Raw genomic sequence first — 20800 nt, 5'->3', positions numbered from 1 at the left:
TGGTGAGACCTTGCCTTGGTGGTTTGGTGGCTCATCCGGGTAGAGGCCTTGTCTTTGTGACTTGGTGGCTCAAAGGCCGTGACCGGGTGCCGACCGGGAGCATATCCTTTGTGGAGCTCCAACGTGGACTAGGGGTGGCTTTCATGCCATCGAAACCACGGGATAAAAATCCTTGTGCCGAGTTTGTTCTCTCTACCCTCTTTACACTTCCGCATTTACATTCTTGCAATTTAACTTACTAGATAGGTTGCAAGTTTCTTTAATCGGTAGAGTAGACACGCTAGATAAACCTAGAGCACATTTAGATAGAAATTGATATAGGTTTATCTTGTGTTATTTTTTTTAGCCAGTTTAGTTCTAAGTGTCCTAATTCACCCCCCCCTCTTAGGACGTCACCGATCCTTACAAAGAGCCATAATTATTCTGACGGAATCTTTATTTGATATAGGAGAGAAAGTTTCATTATAGTCGATATCTTCTCTTTGCGAGAAACCCTTAGGTACGAGCCTCGCTTTGAACCTTTCGATGTTACCCTTAGAGTCATTCTTGGTTTTGTATAACCATTTACAGCCTACTGTTTTGGCTCCATCGGGGATTTCTACTATGTCTCATACATCATTATCGCTCATAGACTTTAATTTGTCCTTCATGGCATTAAACCACTCAGGTGAATGTTCATTCATCATGACCTCTTTATATGAGTTGAGATCTTCTACCTTCCCTGTGTCATTAACATCCTTATTCATGTACACAATGTAATCATTCAAGATGGTAGGTCTCTTGTCATGTTGTGATCTCCTAATCGGTTCGTTAGGCACTGTAAGATCAAGACTGAATACTATAGGGGACTGTTGAGGCTCATCGTTAGTTGTATCGTTATGAATTTTAGAGACCTCAACAAGAGATGCACTAACGTTAGTTTCTACGGAAGGTGCAACCACCTGAGTCACAGTGATGTAGGGCTCTTGGATCAACGGTGTAGGAACATAAACTCGCTTTTTCTTGAGATCAACTTTCCTAGCCTCCAGATCCCTATTCTCAAGAAATACAATGCGTCTTGCTTCAACGAACTTAGTGATCCTATCTAGACAGTAAAAGCGATACCCCTTCGATCTCTCGAGATACCCAATAAAGTGACAACTAACTATCTTAGAATCTAATTTCTCAATATGTAGATTAAAAACTTTAGCTTCAGCTGCACAGCCCCCCCCCCCCACACACACAAATACTTCAAAGAGGGCTTTCTCCTAGTCCATAATTTGTAAGATATTTTTGGAATTGATTTACTAGGAACCCGATTAAGAATGTGTGCGGTTGTCTTAAGTACCTCCATTCACAGTCCAACTGGTAAAGTAGAATAACTGAGCATACTTCACACCATGTCCATAAGTGTGGGTTGCGTTGCTCAGCTACCTCATTCTGCTGAAGTTCACCAGGTGTAGAATATTGGGCTAATATGTCATTTTCCTAAATGAATCTAGCAAAATAACCAGAAATTTGACCGTAAGCTCTCCACTCGATCTGATCTCACTACTTTAATCTTTAGGTTGTGCTGATTTTCTACCTTATCCTTAAATATCTTGAATTTATCAAGGGACTTAGATTGATCCTTAATGGGGTAGATGAAGCCATAACGGGAGAAATAATCAGTAAAGGTAATTAATGAATCAAAATCATCCACCGATGTTCCAGTAAAAGGACAGTAGATGTCCATGTAAATTAATTCTAATAATCCTATACTCCGAGTATACCCTTTCTTTATTTGCTTAACATATTTTCCTTTAATGCAATCTATATAGTGGTCGAAGTCAGAGAAGTGTAAGAGTTGGAGAATCTCTTCCTTAATAAGACGCTCTATTCCCTCCCCCCCCCCCCCTCCAAATGTGGTCTAAACGACAGTACCATAGTTTCCAAAAAATTTCATTAATTGTACTTCTCTTTCTCTTATAGATTACATCACATACATCTATAGACACATATGATTTATTAAGAGGAAGCATATAAACTTTGTCTTATCGGATGACAAGACCAATAACATCTGAATAAAACTTAAGAATGCAATTATTGTCTCTAAAATTACAATAAAACCCATCATCATATAACATTGAAACTGAAATGAGATTCCTCCTCACAGTAGGAATATAAATTACATTATTTAGTCTAAGAGTGAAGCCACTATCAAGAACTAATAGAGGGGATCCGACACCTTCAACTTCAGCTTCCTTCCCATTAACCACTCTAAGACTTCGCTCCCTCTTTCCTAATATTCTCATAGTAAGAAATCACTGTAAGGAGTTGGTAACGTACATAGTGGCACCTGAGTCAATCCACTAAGAATTAAGGGAAAATCAGTATAAAGAGATTCATCAATGAATATTATCAATGACCAACGCAATATCTTGTAGTGGTCCTTTTTTGGCAGAAGTGGCATATGTCGTCCTTAGGTTATTGAGAGGCAGGAGCAGGTGCCTTATGCGCCCTCTGCACTGTCTTGTCGTACTTAGCGACGAAATGCAACTTCTTCTTAGAGTTAAAATCAGCAACGAAATGCAACTTTTTATTAGAGTTAAAATCTCCTTGGAAATTCCTTTTGTTCTTGGAGTTGCTAACTTAATTAACAAAATCTTTCTTTTTAGCCTTCAGCCTCTTTTCCTCTTGGACACACATCGTGATCAAGTCACTCATGATCCATTTCTCTTTCTGAGTATTGTAGTTAATCTTAAAGGGAGAAAATTCAGGAGGGAGAGAGGTTATTATGAAATGGACAAGAAAACCATCAGAGATGTCCATTTTCATACTCTTGAGTTTGGCACCTATGTCTGTCATCATCATGATGTGTTCTCTTATACCGTCAGACCTATAATTATAGGTAGTGTTGAGGGGCTTCTAAATCAATATACTGACATAAACCTTGGAGGTGTCTTTGAATATCTCCTCTATAGATGTCAAATACGTCTTAGGTTTTTCTGAGGTTAGGATTGCTCCCCTTATAACTTCTAAGATGGAGTTCCTCATAATCATTAGTGACATACGGTTGGATCGCTCCCAGTTCTCATAAAGTGTATCATAAGTTTTCTTTAGTTTATCATAATTTTGCACGCCAATGGTGGGAGTAATGAGGGCGTCAATCCTAAGTGCATACTCGAGGTACAAAACTCCAAGAATAATAGTCATTTTAGCTTTACAAGCGAAAAAGTTATTCCCCGTAAGTTGCTCTATGTCGTCAATTGTGGCGGCAATTGAGAAAGCATTAAGAGCTGGAGAGAAAAATTAGGTTAGATTAGAAATTTTATCATAAAAAAATAATTTGCACGAAAATAACTCTACATTGATCTGATTAAATTCATACAAAAATTAAAATTCCAATCTACATCACCATTGGGCAGAAATGGAAAAGAATTTAAAGGAACGCGTAAAATGATGCATAATTACAGTCAACGTTGGTTAGAAAGTAATTACGGACTTGCATAAATTGATCGTAAAATTCTCCGAATTTTTTTTCCTGTTGGTTCCAATTCGTCCAGAGAATTAATCGTAATTTGTGCATTAATCATTATTAATTTTTGGCCATAATACAGTACATAAATAGTTAAACGTTAAAAAACATTGGATAAAACATTAGGAAATGTAAAAGTCCAAAAATTAAAGAAAATGACCCAAAGGACTGCTTGGCCTGGCTTGGCCCAGAGCCGCGCACGCGCGCTCACGCGTTGTGGCCCAGTCGCGTGGCACCGACCCGATCTCTCATGCGCATGCCAGCAACGCACTCTGGCCGTTGATCAAGATCCCATGGCCCCTCGCACATTTCACCTGATCAAAAACGCAATGCGGGGCCGTTCGCCCTAACCCTAGCGTTATTTCTCCCCTCCCGTCCTGAGACCACCGTGCGAGAGAGAGAAGCGACCGAGGGAAATCCGACGATGGCAAGACACCGGCAGAGATGAGAGAGAGAGAGAGAGAGAGAGAGAGAGAGAGAGAGAGAGAGAGAGAGAGAATGAAGCCCCCATGGGTCGGTTCGCCAGAGCACACGTGTGTTGGCACACGGCTCTATCAAGTCGATCTTCGGTGGTTTCGTGAGAGCAGCAGGCGCGCATGGTGGAAAGGAGACGAGCTCCGGTAGATCTGCGACACAAGCAAAAAGAAGGTGCCGCACTAGGAGATCTGGGCCAGAGGATCCTCACACGACCAATACCGAGGAGGGAAATCTACTGGAGGCAAGGACGAAGCAACTCCGGTAGCCTCGACGGCGACAAAAAAAAAACACGAAAACGTAAGTAAACCCACCTTCATTAGCTTTAGGGTTCAGGATTTTGGGTTTTTGGGCTCGGATTGGGAAATTGGGGATTTTATTTAGGATTTGCATTAGAGTTTTTTTGTTTCCCCAATTCCCCTCCTTCTTAATGCTACGTAAGGTTTATACATGTTCTAAGGCCCACAAACCGATCCAAATAGTACAAAAGAACACACATATATGTATAAAATACATCTAATGCGAGCCTAAAAAACCCCTAATACAAGTCTACTTAGGGCTAAGTTCAGTTGATCCGAGACATAAAACGCTAAAAAACATGATCATATGCATTAATCCGAAGCAAAAGTACGTTAATTCATCAACATTAATCATGAACCTAAGCAAAATTTGGCATAATTGCATCTAATGGCATCAACAAGAACTTAGTGCGCATCTAATCATGACTAATTGGGTTCAATTCGAGATTAGTCCGGCTATGATGGCAAATATTAGTTTCTAATCTTGATCTCATTAATGCTAACCTCAAGATTAAACACCTAATCATCACAGTGAAAGCTTTAGGACATATCAGTGTTCGGAGATGCCATCAGATGAAGGTGTAGGGTGTGATCGCGTTGGTATAGTCATGGATTTGTTGGTGTAGACCGTTGGTGGAGCTCGCGTGTAGTCGATGTGGTGGTGGCCGGCTCGGTGAAGGAGCTTGTCGGAGGATGAACTCCACAAGTGGGGATCCGGAGGGACCCCTTTGAGATTCGGCCGGGGAGATAATTCTGAGTCCGCCTCGTATGTGAAATAAATGGGAGTAAATGAGATACATGTGGAGTGGATGATCAGATGCCAGAGGAAATAAATGCTCAGGGGATTTTAGACAGGTTCGGGCCGCACGGAGCGTAATACCCTACTCCTGTGTGTATGCTCAGGGAATGCCTCTCTGAGGATCTCTCTTGTTACAAGAATATTTGTCTAAGTCTAGAGCTTCGTACTTCTTCCGTCGTCGTCGTCCGGAGTTTGTTTTTGTGTGTTCCGTCTCTCTTCTCCGGGGAGCTCATCCCTCTTTTATACCCGTCGGGGCGGTTAGCGTGCCCAGAAAGGATGGCGCAAGTTTCAAGGCGCCATAAATGGAAAGCAACCATCATGGGCTGAAGCTTGAGGTGACGGGGAGGGTTGAAAACGCGCCCCCGTCCGGTCTTTGTCGTCATCATTCCGCTTTTCAGCAGGTGCAGCGGGGAGGGCCCGTCGGGCAGCCATCGAGCAGCCCCGTGTGCCCGCCCGGTCAGAGCGAGCCTGACACAGCAGGGCGGCAGACGTTACGCCTCGAGCCCTGCGACGTTATCCCAAGGCGCGCCGGATGACGCGCGATGGGACCCGCGCATTAAATGTCCCCACGCCTCCCTGCCAGACCGTGGCAGGGACTGACAGCAGGCGTGGAGGGAGTGGTTGGAAGTGAGAGGCCACGCACCCTCTTAAATGCAGCATCGGGTCTCTCACCAATTGACACCTCACCGCTGAGCCCTTGTGGGGACCACCGGCGAGTGACTTCTTAGGCCCTCAGGGAACTATGAGTGCTCAGGGACTATTGTTCATAGCTCCGAGCACTCTCTCCTAGATATGCCCTTTCTTGATCCTCGGGGAACTTGGGTGCTCGGGGACCACTGTTCATGGCCCCGAGCACCTTCTCCCAGAACTGACTTCTCTTGTCATCGGGAGACTCGGGTGCTCGGGGACCACTGTGTATGGCCCCGAGCACCCTCTTCCGGGACTTGGTCTCCTCGGACCTCAGGGAGATAACCCTCGAGGGAGGGTGCCACGTGACACTCTGCTATTCTGGCCTCGGGATTCGGAGATCTCTGGTTCCCATGTCACCGACAGAGCTCGGTGTAGTTGCAGCAGCACTGTGGTGTGGACGACGACGGCGGCCTTCGCTCCACTGCAATGCCTAGATGATCAGTCTAGGGTTTAGACGTGTAGGGGTGTATGTTACCTACGTGAGATTAATGACACACGAGCCTCGGCATACCCCCTTATATTATAATGCTGTGTGAAATGGAATCATAACCAATACGTTGGTTGGCTCCCGATCATGGTGCATAAGAGAAAACATATTCTCGCTCTTTCTCATCATGTTACAGAACACATCAAAATATAAAGCCAAGATCAATTCCACCATATCCTACTGGCTACAAGTTCATCAGACCAAACCCACCAAACTCCAAAGGTCGACATACAATATTTTTTTAAATACTAATACAACTCACGAACCCACACACTCAAACGACATACGGCATCGATCACCACCTCGTCTCCTTGCCGGCCCAGAGGAAGCCACGGCAGTGCTTGTCAATCTCTTGGACAACCCAATCTTGGTCCTTGATTGAGATGAGAGTGTGGATTGGGATGGCCGACATGACCGACTTGACGCAAGTTAGACGACCCGCGCGATTGCATTATTTGCATATGTTCGAGGTAATGTATGGCTGAGTTTCACTAACTACATATCAGGTGGGTGACTTTTTAATCACTGATGATAAGCAATTGTACCTTGGGGGAAAAATGTAAATATATATAAACTTTGCTACGCCAAGCTAGAGGCCATGCAAGCATTTTTTTTTCAAATCGCCAGCGGACTTTTCATTGCACTATGGTGTGCCATAATCTACAAAACATTTTTCAAATCGTAGGATGGCAGGACCAGCTCGTGTGCCAAAACAATTCAGAAAACGAAATAGCTCCAGCGCGATGGAAGACCAAAGAAAAAACGAGGCCCAGTGGTAGAATCACCTGGGGCTCAGACAAGGCTCATAACACAAATTGCAAGTTGGCAACTTCCTTATTTTTTTATTTTTTTGCAAGTTTGCATCAGTGCAAAGGCGATTCCTGCTGCTCGATAATGCTGTTTGTGGGATCATTTTTTTCTTAACAGTTTTTTGCAAAGGCAAATGCCATTTTTGCGAGCATCAGTGCATGTGCTCTGATCAGTTTCAGAGTTTGGTTCTACACTACACTCTTTGGGCAAGTCCATGTGTACCAAACAGAACCATTGGGCCTAGCTGTCTATGACTGCAGATTGACACGCAATACAAGTCAGCCTTGATCCACGGGCATCCCGTGTAAGAAAGGGAGCTGCTACGAGTGCGAATTATTCTTTTACAGAAAGTTCAGTCTGATGCAAAATTCACGATCTATACTTTTATAAAATACACGAGTATAATTATCATACAAAACTAGAGCTTATTCCTCCTTCCAAAAATACATTTAATCTCCTATTTTTTTTCTTTTTTATATAAACATCTAATATTTATCTTTCATATATTCTAAAAATATATTTAATATCCTATTATTTATCTTACATACATAGACATCTAATATTTATCTTCTATATATTCATCGTTGGATTTCTCTAAAGGGTGCGTAACCTCTCGCACTTCGCCTACAGTGCCAGGTTTCTCTAAAGGGTGTGCAACCTCTCGCACTTCGTCTACAGTGCCAGGTTTCTTTAGAGGGTGTGCCGCCTCCCGAACTTTGCCTATAACTCTGGCTTTTTAGAGAAGGTGCATGGCCATCCGCATGTCGGCTACCACGGAGGTAGTTTTTGCCGTGCTATCCGCACGAGAATTGTTTTCATCTCCTCACAAAATTATCCTCCATCTTGATACTCCTCATAACGTTGTTACGTATGGCTAACTCTGGACGATACGGTCACATCCATCCTCCCGTCCAGGTACTTATCATTTTCCTCACTCCTAAAATTATATGATAATATTGTGAATTTTATGTATATAAATATTTTTTTATATTATATTCTTTTATTTTTTCAGATTGTTATATTCTGGATTAACTCCGTAGGTACGAAACACAGTGCAATTGCTAGTTTGGTTCAACCCACGGGATTCAAATGGTTTGATATGAATTATGTTCGCCAAGTCCTGAAAGATTTTTCTTTCTTCTAATTCTTGGATCTGGTGGCAGATCCTCTCAGGGAGATTTCTATATATAAGTGGTATTTTTCTGCATAAATTGACCAAAGGGCAGGGCACTGAATAACAACAAAGTGAGCACTGCAACAAATTGACCATATACTATAGGGGAAAAGCAAGCATTATACTAGTATTTCTGCACACCCATGTTTCTGAACACTCCATCCATGATGGTACAGTGCAAACAAGCAGTGTCAGGGTTTGATCATTGGATCAGGCCGCAACAAGGGACCAGAACAGCATTTGAAGGAATCCCAGATCCCCAGTTGCATCCATCGATGCTGTTGTCCTACTGGATCCACTCATGGCTAAACCCCCATCACCATCTAGGATCATCATGAACAGCATTTGCATTTGCAGGAATCCCAGATCCCCAGTTGCATCCATCCATGCTGTTGTCCTACTGGATGCACATCACCATCTGCGATCATCATGCATGGACTTCAGTTTTTCCGATTAAACTGAACAGAGATTCAGAATTATCACCTGAACCTGCTGGTCCAACCATAGGTTGGTAGGTGAACGCTGAACAGCAAGAGCTGCACTGAATGAGCCTACGAGCCATGCTCCCTCAATTATCTTGGCTTCAGACAACCAATGGAGCAATGATCTGGGGCCTAAGTTTTGGAGGTGAGTTAGTTGGATGCACAACTGAATGAATTAATCAGCATGGGCCAAAGTAACAGGGCTGAATGATACTAGTAAGTAGTAATCATGGAGGGTGCAGCTGCAAGGAAGCAGCAGGACTGGCCAGACTGGATTGTAAACGCACGATCGAGCAGAAAGAACACGGGAGCTCAACGACAATGGTTGGTGAGCAGGTTTAACCTGCAAATGTGTTAGCAGCATCACAGGATCACCAACTAAATCATGGTGCCACGACGTCACATGATGTGCATGATGTGATTTAACTAGTTGCTTCAGGATCAAGGGCCTTTCAGGTTGGCTGAGCCGAGGGTTTGTTCGGAACGCATGAATCTCGCAGGGATTTGCGAGAATTTTACATGAAGCAAAATTCAAGTTGGTCCGATGACAGTTGTCAATTGTCACTTCCATTTGCTGCATACCATTGCCTTGTTGTTTTTTTCAGTCCAATCATGGTTCATTCCAATCGTCAACCATTGAATGAAAAATATGCTGTTTCATTGGCTTCTTCAGTTCGATTTTCTCTTTCGAGCTGTCAAAGCCGCGTCATTTTCGTTCGTCAGGAATTTCAAATACTCACTAAATTTATCTCCTGGAGACTGAGAGGACATGCTAAGATTTTGTAAAAATCTAATGGAGTACTACTACGTACTAATACTCTTCTACCTCATAAGCCAGCATGGTATCCTCCTGGCAGACCTTAAATATAGTTAAACTCAGCCACAAGTTGAATAACTTGCCACATGCATGCAGCATGCAGTATATGAGTAGTTTAGTACCAGTACTCATGTTCTTAATAGTGTACTTAACTGCAACGGAAAACGCCTAATCACAGATTAAAAATAAGATAAAATACTGTTGAGTTGTAACGGGCAGCTCAGTTGCTTATGTGCTTGCATTGTCAACGGTCAACACCCAACTTGCTGCCGGCATGATCTACCAAACAAGGTTTGGGATTTAGCAGAAGACAAATGTCCTCAATATGAACATTAGTCTCAACCATTTTAATTTGCCGATGTAGCACAGCACATCCCAAGTAAGCTGATGTGACATGTAACGACCTATCCGCATTTTTAGAAAATAAAAATATAGTACTATAATTAGGTTGCAATTGCATGGCTGTTTCTCTCATAGTTTTAATGCAAAAAGGAAATCTTCAAAATGTAACTTGGCAGATCTATGCTCATTGCATTATTGCCTTTCAATCAGTTCTGAAATATACAGCAAATAAAAGACATCTGAAACTTCTCCTACCTCAGTGTTAACTATTCACAACATGATAAAATACATGGATAAAGGAATAAGCAAAGACCAAAAAAACGGGTGCATGATTTATTTTCCAGGTGCAATTTTTTTGCAATAGTTGTTTGAAAATGTCTGGCGCCAAAGCTTATGCACCATCTTGAACATAAGCATTACATACTATTCAGTTGAAATCATATATTTTCTGTAAAATTTCCGTTTTCCAAATGGACGCATCATATTTAGGGTCTAATTGCATCTATAAATAGAATAAGAATGTAGCTGGGTGAGAGGTGTGGAAAGTTGGAAGAAAGTAAGTGTGTTGAGATTCGAGGGATGGAGATGGAATCGATGGGTGAAAATTGTCCTACTCGGTCAAACAAAAGCACAAAGTTGACTGTACTAGTATAAACCTTTGTCCATGCCATCTGCATCTTCTGCAGCTTCATCACACTTCAACACCTTTCACCTACTCCCATTGCTCCCCATTAATTTGTCGAATCAAAAGCACCTTCCTTCTCATCGAGGAGGCGAGAGGGGGGGAGAGGGAGGCAAGAACAGCAGCCCGGAAGGCCGGAACCCAACAAAAATTTAAGAGGGGGAGCTAAAAAAATTGCAATCTTTACCGACACCACGCGACCACGCCGCATCCAAATCTCCCTGCCGGAAGCAACAATGGCATCGGGCGTTTCTTCTTCGCTTCCTTTCTTTCCCTTTTAGCCGTTTGTGCCCCGCGTGTTAGCTGTCATCCTTGGTAGAGTGAGAGAGGAGGAGAGAGAAGAGAGGCTTAGCCCATTGGCCGTGGCGGCGCATGGTGATCCCCCGTGCTGACCACCATGGCCGTGTCCTAGCCTCCTAGGGGAGAAGTAGCCGAGAAAAGCAACAGTCTTTATCGCGGAGAAGGATCAGGAGCGGAGAGTGGAGAGGGAGAGCCAGTGTGGGGCCAAGAATGGCGGCCGCATTGGTCGCCGGCCTTCTTCTTGCCCTAGCGTCGGCGCCGGCGGGAGCTAACACCGACTCCGCCGACGGTGAGAACCTTGGCCCGCGCTCCCGATTCCCGGGTTCTTGCGTGTGATTTTTAATGGTTCGGTTTCTTGCAGCTGCGGCGCTGGGGAATCTTTACACCTCCTGGAACAGCCCGTCGCCGCTGGCCGGCTGGTCGGCCGGCGGCGGAGACCCCTGCGGCGCGGCGTGGCAGGGCGTCACCTGCTCCGGCGCTGGCGTCACCGAAATGTAAGATCCCGTGACACCCGCATCAAAGTGACCAACTTGATATCTTGCGCAGCCGTGTAGATTGATTGCCTTCTGAGTTCCATGATTCATCTCAAAGTCAGGTAGGTTTAGTGATGGAGATGACCCGAGCTTTTTTGGCTGGTTTACGGGTGTTTGATTCTGGTTGTACTTAAGTTTGCGGGAGTTGGTAGGAATGTGTATCTTGGAAGCACCTGCTGTAATGATGTGGTATTTTCTAGCATCTGCATTTTTTTAGAAGTTTATTTGTTGATCTTTTCATTCATGCTTTGCAATCTTAGTTGATGTTTTTCATCACATTCTTATTTCACTTGCTTCTTTCTTGGCAATTTTGTTCATTGGTGTCTCAACTCCTTTATTTACTTGTGTGGCTATGGAAATTCCTGAAATGAAACTGCTCAACACTCTTTATTCTTCTTCTTTCATATTATATAGCAAGCTTCCTGGTATTGGGCTGGATGGTACTCTGGGATACGAACTCTCCAGCCTATATTCATTGAAGACATTGTGAGAGCTAACAACTTGTCTGTATTCTTCTTTTGTTTTATGCATTGTTTTGATCCACAATTTCATAACATGCAGGGATTTGAGCAATAACAACTTGCATGGTTCGATCCCTTACCAGTTGCCACCGAATCTTACATATCTGTATGTGTCCCTCCTAGTATAATTTGTTCTGTAGTAACTGGTGTTTGTAGTTTCACTGAGAATAATGATTCAGGAATCTGGCAAGCAACAATTTCTCTGGCAACCTTCCATACTCTATATCAAAAATGGCTTCAATTGAGTACCTGTAAGCCGCTACACGATGTAACTTCGTTTGTTTTGTTTGCACAAGTATTATTGCTATATTGTGCTGGCAAAGTATAATTACACTTATTTCGGTGCAGTAATCTCAGCCACAACTTACTGTCTCAACAAATGGGTGATTTATTTGGAAGCCTCAATTCACTTTCAGAGTTGTAAGGCCTTTCGGAACTTCGTTGTTCATTCTTCACTTCAGGACTTAAACTTAGATTTTTACCTCATTAATTTCTTTTGTTTCGTATACCATCCATCTTTAGTCCCAGTGACCAATGAACAAATGGGTTGCGCTTGTAAAATGTAGCGGTAGCACATACTAAATGATGTAGGCAAATGTTAGGAAGATGTAGCCAGCTTTTCTCGTAACCCTATAACATCAAATAAGAAAGAACTTGCTCCCTCTCTTAAAACATCAAATGGAAAAGAACCGAGTGTGTGAAGGCAAATTGTTCCATTATCACACTTTTCGGATGCCTTTTCCGCAACACCACCTTCAACTTAATTTTACGTAAACCATCTAATTCAAATTTTCTTCTTCAAAAGCTTTATGTAAAGCTCCATAGAACGTCAGCTTTGTTTCACAGTCCATATGGAGAACTAAGATCTAGAAGTTGACTAGGAGATGAAAGGCAGGAGCAGGACCAATGGGCATGATGGTTAGAATTGGAACTTCGGGTAGTTTCATGTTTTTTGTACTGTACAAAATCTACACACATATATTGGATGGAATGGATAGTGTATTTTTTCCTCAAATAGTTAACACCATTTCATAACCTAAATTTTTAGAGGAAGAACTGATAACTATTTACTCCCTAAAGTATAATACGTCCAGTACAAGATAAGAATCTCTTCCTTTCCCAATAAAGGCTTAAATTAATGAGCCATGACTGACGGAGTGAAAACTTGATATATGCTTTATATGCAACTGTCCCTTGAAATTTTTAACCTTTATAATGGTTGTCTGAAGTAGAGACTAACATAAATACTCTCTCCTTGGTTTCTTGAATCCATCTTATGCTATTTATACTCCTTGACAGAGATGTGTCTTTCAACAAATTGACAGGGGATCTTCCCAATTCTCTTGGTTCTTTATCAAATCTTTCGAGTCTGTAAGTATTAAATAATCTCTTCAAACGAAACTTTTAACTTTTCTGTTTAAACTTTTTGGCTATGATAGATCCATGCTTACCCTCTTTGCAGTTATATACAATACAATCAGTTAACAGGTTCTGTCAATGTTCTCAGTGGCCTAAGCCTTACTACATTGTAAGTGAATTTTCAGACAATAGCTTGACTTCTATTGTTACTTGCTTTCTAACTAATAAGTATTTTAAACAGAAACATTGCAAACAACAATTTCAGTGGTTGGATACCAAAAGAGTTCAGCTCCATTCCAGATCTAACGTATGTTCCAAACAATGTCATACTGCACTTTTCTATGGAAATTGTTGTTGGCACGTTCTAATGACTTGCTATAACTGCAATCATAGACTTGGAGGAAACTCATTTGCCAATGGACCTGCTCCTCCGCCACCACCTTTTATGCCACCGCCCCCTCAAAGGCGACGTAATCGTCCTAAGCATCCTCAAGGGCAAGGAGATGCTCCAAAAGGCTCTGAGAGCCCCACTGATCAAAGTGACAAGAAGCAAGGTCTTCGGACAGGTCCGCTTGTGGGGATAGTTGTTGGCTCGATAGTTGCTGCCTTATGTGTGCTTTTGCTTTTGGTATGCTGCATGCGCAATGTTCAGAAAAGAAATGATGATGCCAGCAGCAAATCAAAAGATTTTGTAGGTCCTCTAACAGTAAACATGGAGAGAGGTATGACACTTCTTATGCTGGCATGTTTTCATGTTCAGTACTCTTCTTGGTTGATACTAGATAAATATATATTGTTCAGGTAGCTAAGATGCTACTTTTAGTTAACGGAATAACCTTGAACTGAACCACTGCTTGATTGGTCTGGGAACCACATAGTGAAGGCATTGGTGATGATGAACCATGTAACATAGTTGAATTATGGCCAGTAGTACAGCTTAAACAACTGCTATTTGCTCACTTTGCATGCATGTCCTTGATCTCAAGATCAGTATAATTGTGCAATCTAGTTTTCTAGTTACAACAGACATACTGCAGTAACGGAGAACTGGAAAACATGGAATTTTCTTAATAGATCTAATGGTCTGATTGAGCTCTATGAAATAGTGATGTTCTGACGATATAATCAAAAGAGATAACATAGTTGCTGAACTCCAATGTTCCTTTCCTTTGATAATTCATATTTTTCACTCTTCTCTATTTTTTGGCATTGTAGCTTCTAGCAGGGAAATCCCAGAGCAGAGTCTTGAAAATACCTCTACAGCAACAGTGAAGCTGCCACCTGCTGAGAAAATTACTCCTGAGAGGGTTTACGCTAAAAATGGTTCTATGAGAAAGACAAAGGTCCCCATAACTGCAACACCTTATACTGTTGCTTCTCTCCAAGTTGCTACTAATAGCTTCTGTCAAGATTCCCTTCTAGGTGAGGGTTCACTTGGTCGTGTTTACAAGGCTGATTTCCCAAATGGAAAGGTACAGTGTGCTTATTTTGTATTAAAAAAATCTATGCATCAATACCTTTCTTGCTAATACTCAACTGCAAACTATTCTATGCATTATGAAACTGTATATTGTTCATTTATCACTAGATCAGACCTGTTGCTTTATCACAGTATAAATATATCAATATACCAAGTCTTAATGGTTTCGTTATTAATTTCATATTAAAAGCAGTGGTGCGCAATCTTTTTAGACCCTGTGACTATTTTTTCTTATCATGCTGTGCACTGCACCTGAGTTGTGTGTTGTGATTACAGGTTCTTGCAGTTAAGAAGATAGACAGTGCTGCCCTTTCGTTACAGGAAGAAGACAACTTCCTTGAGGCTGTATCGAGTATGTCACGACTAAGGCATCCAAATATCGTGCCGCTAACAGGATATTGTGTTGAACATGGGCAAAGGCTTCTTGTTTATGAGTACATTGGAAGCGGAACACTGCATGATATGTTGCACTTCTCTGATGAGATGAGCAGGAAACTTACATGGAACATCCGTGTAAGGATAGCACTAGGCGCTGCTCGGGCACTGGAGTAAGTTATTTGAATCATACAGTACTTTCTCTTTTTCAAGGTTATGGCAGAGGATGCATATAAAGTCTTCCAAATCTTCTCGTAGATACCTGCATGAGGTGTGCTTGCCATCTGTTGTTCATAGAAACTTTAAGTCTTCGAACATCCTACTAGATGAGGAGCATAATCCACACCTATCTGACTGTGGACTTGCTGCCTTAACACCCAATACGGAAAGACAGGCAAGTAATACATCGCCACTGCTTTTGAATGGCCCTATTTGGTTTCAGTAGTTGTTACTTGGTCCATGGGCTAACTATTTGGCTTGTTATTCCAGGTTTCGACTGAAGTGGTTGCTTCATTTGGATATAGTGCCCCTGAGTTTGCCATGTCTGGAATTTATACTGTAAAGAGTGATGTGTACAGTTTTGGAGTAGTGATGTTAGAGCTATTGACAGGGCGGAAACCACTAGACAGGTATATCATCTAGCTTATATCCGATTCTGGTGCACTACATCTTATAGCAAGTTGAAATGGCCCTTGGATGGTTATTGCAGTTCTAGAGAGAGGTCAGAACAGTCTCTTGTTAGATGGGCTACCCCGCAGCTTCATGATATCGATGCACTTGCTAAGATGGTCGATCCAGCACTGAATGGAATGTACCCAGCTAAATCGCTCTCCCGTTTTGCAGACATAATTGCGCTCTGTGTTCAGGTATATTCTTGCTTTGCAACACATGTTCAGTTATTGATGTGTAATGACCATTAAGCACTCATGGTGACCTTCAAGAAACCTGAAAAATCATGTGTGGAATAAACTATCTTGCAGAGTAGTGCCTAATTTGGTTGATATTTCAAGTGCTCACTTTACCACGTTGGTGTTGGGTTGCTTTGTTAACCACACAAAATCATGTGCAACAGCGTTTTTATTGGACCATTTTGGCTCATGTGTGTCCTGTCAGGAGCATATCCTAAGAATACTTTGTCTTGTTTCTGCAGCCCGAGCCAGAGTTCCGTCCACCTATGTCAGAGGTTGTCCAGCAACTTGTACGCCTGATGCAGAGGGCTAGCATAGTAAGGCGCCAATCAGGAGAAGAACTTGGGTTTTCATACAGAGCCCCAGAACGCGAAGGAGACCTGAGAGACATTTCCTTCTAAGCAAATCCTTCCATGATACAAGCGCAAAGCAGCTCAGATGCTCAATTTACAAGGGCAAAATACGGAACACACATATGAATTGGAGAACTTGAGCTGATCATGGCAATTCAGGATCGAATGAATTTGAGGAGATAATTTTGGTACTGATTGTTCAACTTTGTTCATTCTTCTACATCCCTTTCGTTTTCCAGTCAGTATACTTACTGCTGGATCTAAACTGAGACTCATATCAATGGTGGTGTATAGCTGGTTATTGGTAGAGAAGAGGGAAAAGAAATGCAACCTGATCCATGCTCGGTTCTGTAGACCTCACTACAGCCATTTACATATACAGGATAACTTTCTTTGGTTTCGATCCATACAGTATGAATCGTTACCATCGCAGTTCACTCCAATTCGTACCTACTGTTCTTCACTAAATTCCCGAAACACGAAGAACAGGATATCATAATACACAACTGCCAGTTTCATGTTTTGCCGGAAATTTGGCCTATGTTTGGAGACCATGACATCTGATACATGGGAGTGTCATAAAATCCCTCAGTATGCAACTATACAGCCTTCAGTGTGACTGTAATCACCGAACTAAGTAATGTTCCAGCAGCTATTGTTATCTCTCCCAGAAGGTCCTAAACTGCTGTTGCTAATGGTGTTTTGTAAATCCTTCTTTGCAAATCTTAAATACACTGAGCAGCAGCAATGCCAAAATCAGAGATCCAATGGAGATCTTCAGGTGAGAAATGCAGATACATACCCTCCTAAGCCCTCAGCTATCTCTGTCTTGTATCAAGTTGCCAATCATCTTGGCAAGAGGCACGGTGCCCTTGGCCATGATCTCCAGCCTCGACGTGTTCGAGGCATTGCCGAACAGCGAGAGCCCGAACATCAAGAGCTCCGGCAGGAACAGCCTGGACGACAGGAAGCCATGCCAGTAGTGTGGCTCGAGGTCGAAGAAGGCGTCGAAGAACCGCCGCGTCCCGTCAAGGTCCAGCTTGAGCAGGATGTCCATGCCAAAGCAGAAGAACTCCCTCTGTCGCCGCCTGTTGGCAGGCCACAGCTCCTTCCACACCTCGGCGGTGAGCGCGTCCCCAACAATGCCGCCCGTGCCACTGCCGGTGTCAAGAAACCGCACGATGGACTCCGCCACGATGGGAGCCGTCGCCAGCGTGCGCGCCACCATGTACCCCGTGGACGGGTGCACCATCCCTGCCGTACCGCCGATGCCGACCACCCTCTGTGGCAGCACGGGCAGCGGTCCGCCCATGGGTATCACGCAGCGTTCGTCCTCCTCGACGCTCCGGACGCGTATCCCCAGGTGCCGCAGGCGCGCAGCCATGCGCTCCTGGATGTCGTCCATGACGAGCCCCGGGCGCGCGACCAGCGACGTCTCCTCGAGGAAGATCTTGTTGGGCGAGAAGGGCATGGCGTAGAGGAACGTGGGAATGCGGCGGTTGCGCTCCTTGATCTCCGATCCCTCGGGCAGGTGGGAGTCGCGCCAGTCCATGAAGAGCATCTTGTCGATGTCGAACGGGTGCCCGTCGACCTCGGCGAGGATGCCGTACGCGACCTGGTACCCTGGGTTGTAGGGCTTGTCGTACTGCACGAGGCAGCGTGAGAACCCCGTGGCGTCGAGGACGACGGTCGCCTGGACGGTGACGCCGTCGTCGCAGATGAGGAGGGAGGAGTCCTCGTAGTGGACGGCCTTGGCGACCTTGGCCTGGTGGAAGACGACGCCGTTGGCGACGCAGCGCTCCATCATGGTGGACTTGAGCTTGCGGCGCGCGACGCGGGCGTAGGGCCGGTCGAGCGACTTGGCGCGGCGATCGTCGATGAAGACGGAGGCCGACGGCCAGACGGCGTCGAGGCAGTGGGAGAGGCCCATGGCCTCGAACTCGTCCACCCACACGCCGTAGTTGTTGGGCCACACGAGTGCAGGTAACGGGTCGATGGCGCACACCGAGAGGCCCGCCTCCGCCACGCGCTGGGCCACCGCGAGTCCCGCAGGCCCGCCGCCAACCACGGCGAGGTCCACGGGGCGGGACCGCGCCGGGTCGTAGCGGGGCAGGTCGAGGGACAGCAGCTCCGGTCGCGCCGCCGGGGCCAGCGACCGCAGCGCCGCGGCCGCGGCCGCCCCCGCCGACGTCGTGGCGCGGCAGAAGACGGGCGCGCACGGCGGCTGCGGCTTACAGGGGTGGTGGTGGATGCGGAGGAGGAGAGCAGTGGCGGCCATGGTGGTGGGAGGTGGGGAGTTCGGGCGCGGTGGAGCCGTGCAATCCTGAGCCTGAGACGGTGGTGATATGCTGCGGCTTATTGAGTGAGAGCACCACTGACAACAGTGGCAGTCTTCACCCAAAAAACACCTCAAATGTTACCATTTTGCTACCAAGGACTGCGAATTCGCACAATGCCTTACTAAGAAATGTACCAAAGATATCTTCGGCGAGACGGGCTATTGTCGTGTGATTATATATGGATAATTTACGAGTTAGACCTGTATTCAATTTCCGGTGAACATATCTGAACTGAAATATTAGTAAAGAGGTCTGAAGTGAAAATCGACTAGAGTGAGCTTGTACATATTCCATGAAAAGGGCACATATCAAGTATTTCTATTCTTTAACTAGGTGCTTAAAATGATTGAAGGCATAGCTTCGTGTTGCATTTTCTATTATGTGTGGGTTATGTTTCTTGTTGATGAACGGACTAGAGTGATTTACTGGTGCCATCGTATGACTCAATGTGATGGATGGGAACATGACAGCCAAAGCAAAGGGAGTAAATTTTCCCGCGTTGGGTTTTGATGTCCTGATTTCGGGGGAAAAGATTTCAATTCCTAAGTGGCACCGGTACACCGCCAATAGTATTTCTTTTCTAGGTTCTTCTGATCTATTCGGGCAATATTTGAATATGGTCGTCTCCAAGAATGGCCAATATCCAGTCGATTTCAACCTAGAATCATTATTCATAAACACTAATTAAAAGTTCAATTTTATAGTTCAATGCTCGGGGGCTTGTATTGTCCTTATTATACACTTGAGGAACACAAATGGCCAGAGTTAACAATAAGTTAAAACCTAGTTCTACCTACTTCTGCCCGAAGGAAAGTAGCTTAAAATTGCTCCCTCTCAAATAGGGGTGATAACAGATCGAGTCGGGGCCGGTGGTGCAAGAACACATCCAACACAAAACCCGAAATATGAAACCTGACTTAGACCTGAAAATCAAACTGGGTGTAAAACCACACTCACCCCTGGCCCCGGTGGGAACCCAAGATCTGATGAGAGACCCAAACTCGACCAACATGCTACACACGACGAGAGCCTTATCTCTTCCCCACTCCTTGTCTCGGCCACCCATTAGGCTAGCTCTCCTCCCTATCTCCTAACACTAGCCCCAAATCCTGATGGGAACACACCAAAGATCCTTGCCAGAGCAGATGATTAGCCGTGGCGGCGGATCTGCCCTCCTCATATACACGCACAGCCTGTTCAACGAAATGCCCAGAAAGAACTGTGTGAATGGGCCAAAAAGTTAATGGGTCTCAAGATTTCGAACCCTGTGAGGACACTCACGGGTGCAAAATACGATCTAGACCTAAACTCGAATCGACGTGGCCCCAACCCGATGGCCCTGTGAGGCGGTTTTTACACCTGAACCTGCCCTGTTGGGTCTGAAACCCGCAGGCCCCGATCCTACCTAGCCTACTGCCATCCTTACTCTCAAACGTACTTCACTCTATAGATTATTTTGTTGAACTAATTAAGTTGACAAAAAGAATATTTTTGTAATAAATGACAACATGATCGGTGCACAATTTACACAATATGAGCCGTGTTCCTTTCATTTGAATAAGAAGAAATAGCATGTGTACATATCATCAAACTGTATCTTAGAAAGGGCATCCATCCTTCGACCTGTTGTGCAAATGTACAATATATCATTTTGTATAATCAAATTTATAAAAGAGATATTTGTGATAAATCACAATCTGATTGCGACATGAAAGAACACACTATACCAACCATTCCTGTTGAATGAATTGGACGAAATAGCACGCGTACACGTTTTAGAATTGTACCTTGGAAAGAACATCCCTTGGTCTGTTGTGCAGCGCACAAATGTGTCAATGGCTCGATGCCTGCACCAAGTGACCTGGGACATAATACAGGGGAAGTTCAAGGGGAAGTCTGCGAAAACGCTGTTGCTGATTCCACCAGTAGATCCTGCGCCGGCCTCTCGAGGTAAGAGACGACAGGTGGAGGGAAAACATAGGCTCCACAGCCACGAGCGGCACGGCATTGAAGAAGGATACCACCACTACGACATGTCACTTTTCAAACCGTCCAAATTTGTTGCAAACACCGAGTGTTT

At 44.3% G+C, this 20800-nt stretch overlaps 2 protein-coding genes across 2 annotated transcripts; one reads left to right on the top strand and one right to left on the bottom strand.

Annotated features, from left to right (window-relative positions):
- The first annotated feature begins 10553 nt into the window (after window positions 1-10553).
- On the top strand, window positions 10554-16592 carry LOC133922501 (protein STRUBBELIG-RECEPTOR FAMILY 8-like). Its single transcript, XM_062367862.1, has 16 exons — window positions 10554-11141; window positions 11214-11346; window positions 11800-11871; window positions 11947-12012; window positions 12086-12157; window positions 12255-12326; window positions 13206-13277; window positions 13369-13434; window positions 13507-13572; window positions 13659-13987; window positions 14481-14737; window positions 15022-15293; window positions 15379-15514; window positions 15610-15749; window positions 15830-15986; window positions 16271-16592. The coding sequence occupies exons 1-16, from the start codon at window positions 11063-11065 to the stop codon at window positions 16427-16429; spliced, it is 2148 nt and encodes a 715-aa protein (XP_062223846.1). The 5' UTR covers window positions 10554-11062; the 3' UTR covers window positions 16430-16592.
- Window positions 16558-18953, bottom strand: LOC133922502 (lycopene beta cyclase, chloroplastic-like). The gene has a single exon (XM_062367863.1). It carries the CDS (start codon window positions 18657-18659, stop codon window positions 17196-17198), a length of 1464 nt encoding a protein of 487 aa, XP_062223847.1. The 5' UTR covers window positions 18660-18953; the 3' UTR covers window positions 16558-17195.
- Window positions 18954-20800: the final 1847 nt, after the last annotated feature.

This window comes from Phragmites australis, chromosome 6 (assembly GCF_958298935.1).
Source record: "Phragmites australis chromosome 6, lpPhrAust1.1, whole genome shotgun sequence".
Lineage (NCBI taxonomy): Eukaryota > Viridiplantae > Streptophyta > Magnoliopsida > Poales > Poaceae > Phragmites > Phragmites australis.
The sequence above is the reverse complement of the archived record's forward strand: the minus strand, read 5'-3'. Positions and strand labels throughout refer to the sequence as shown.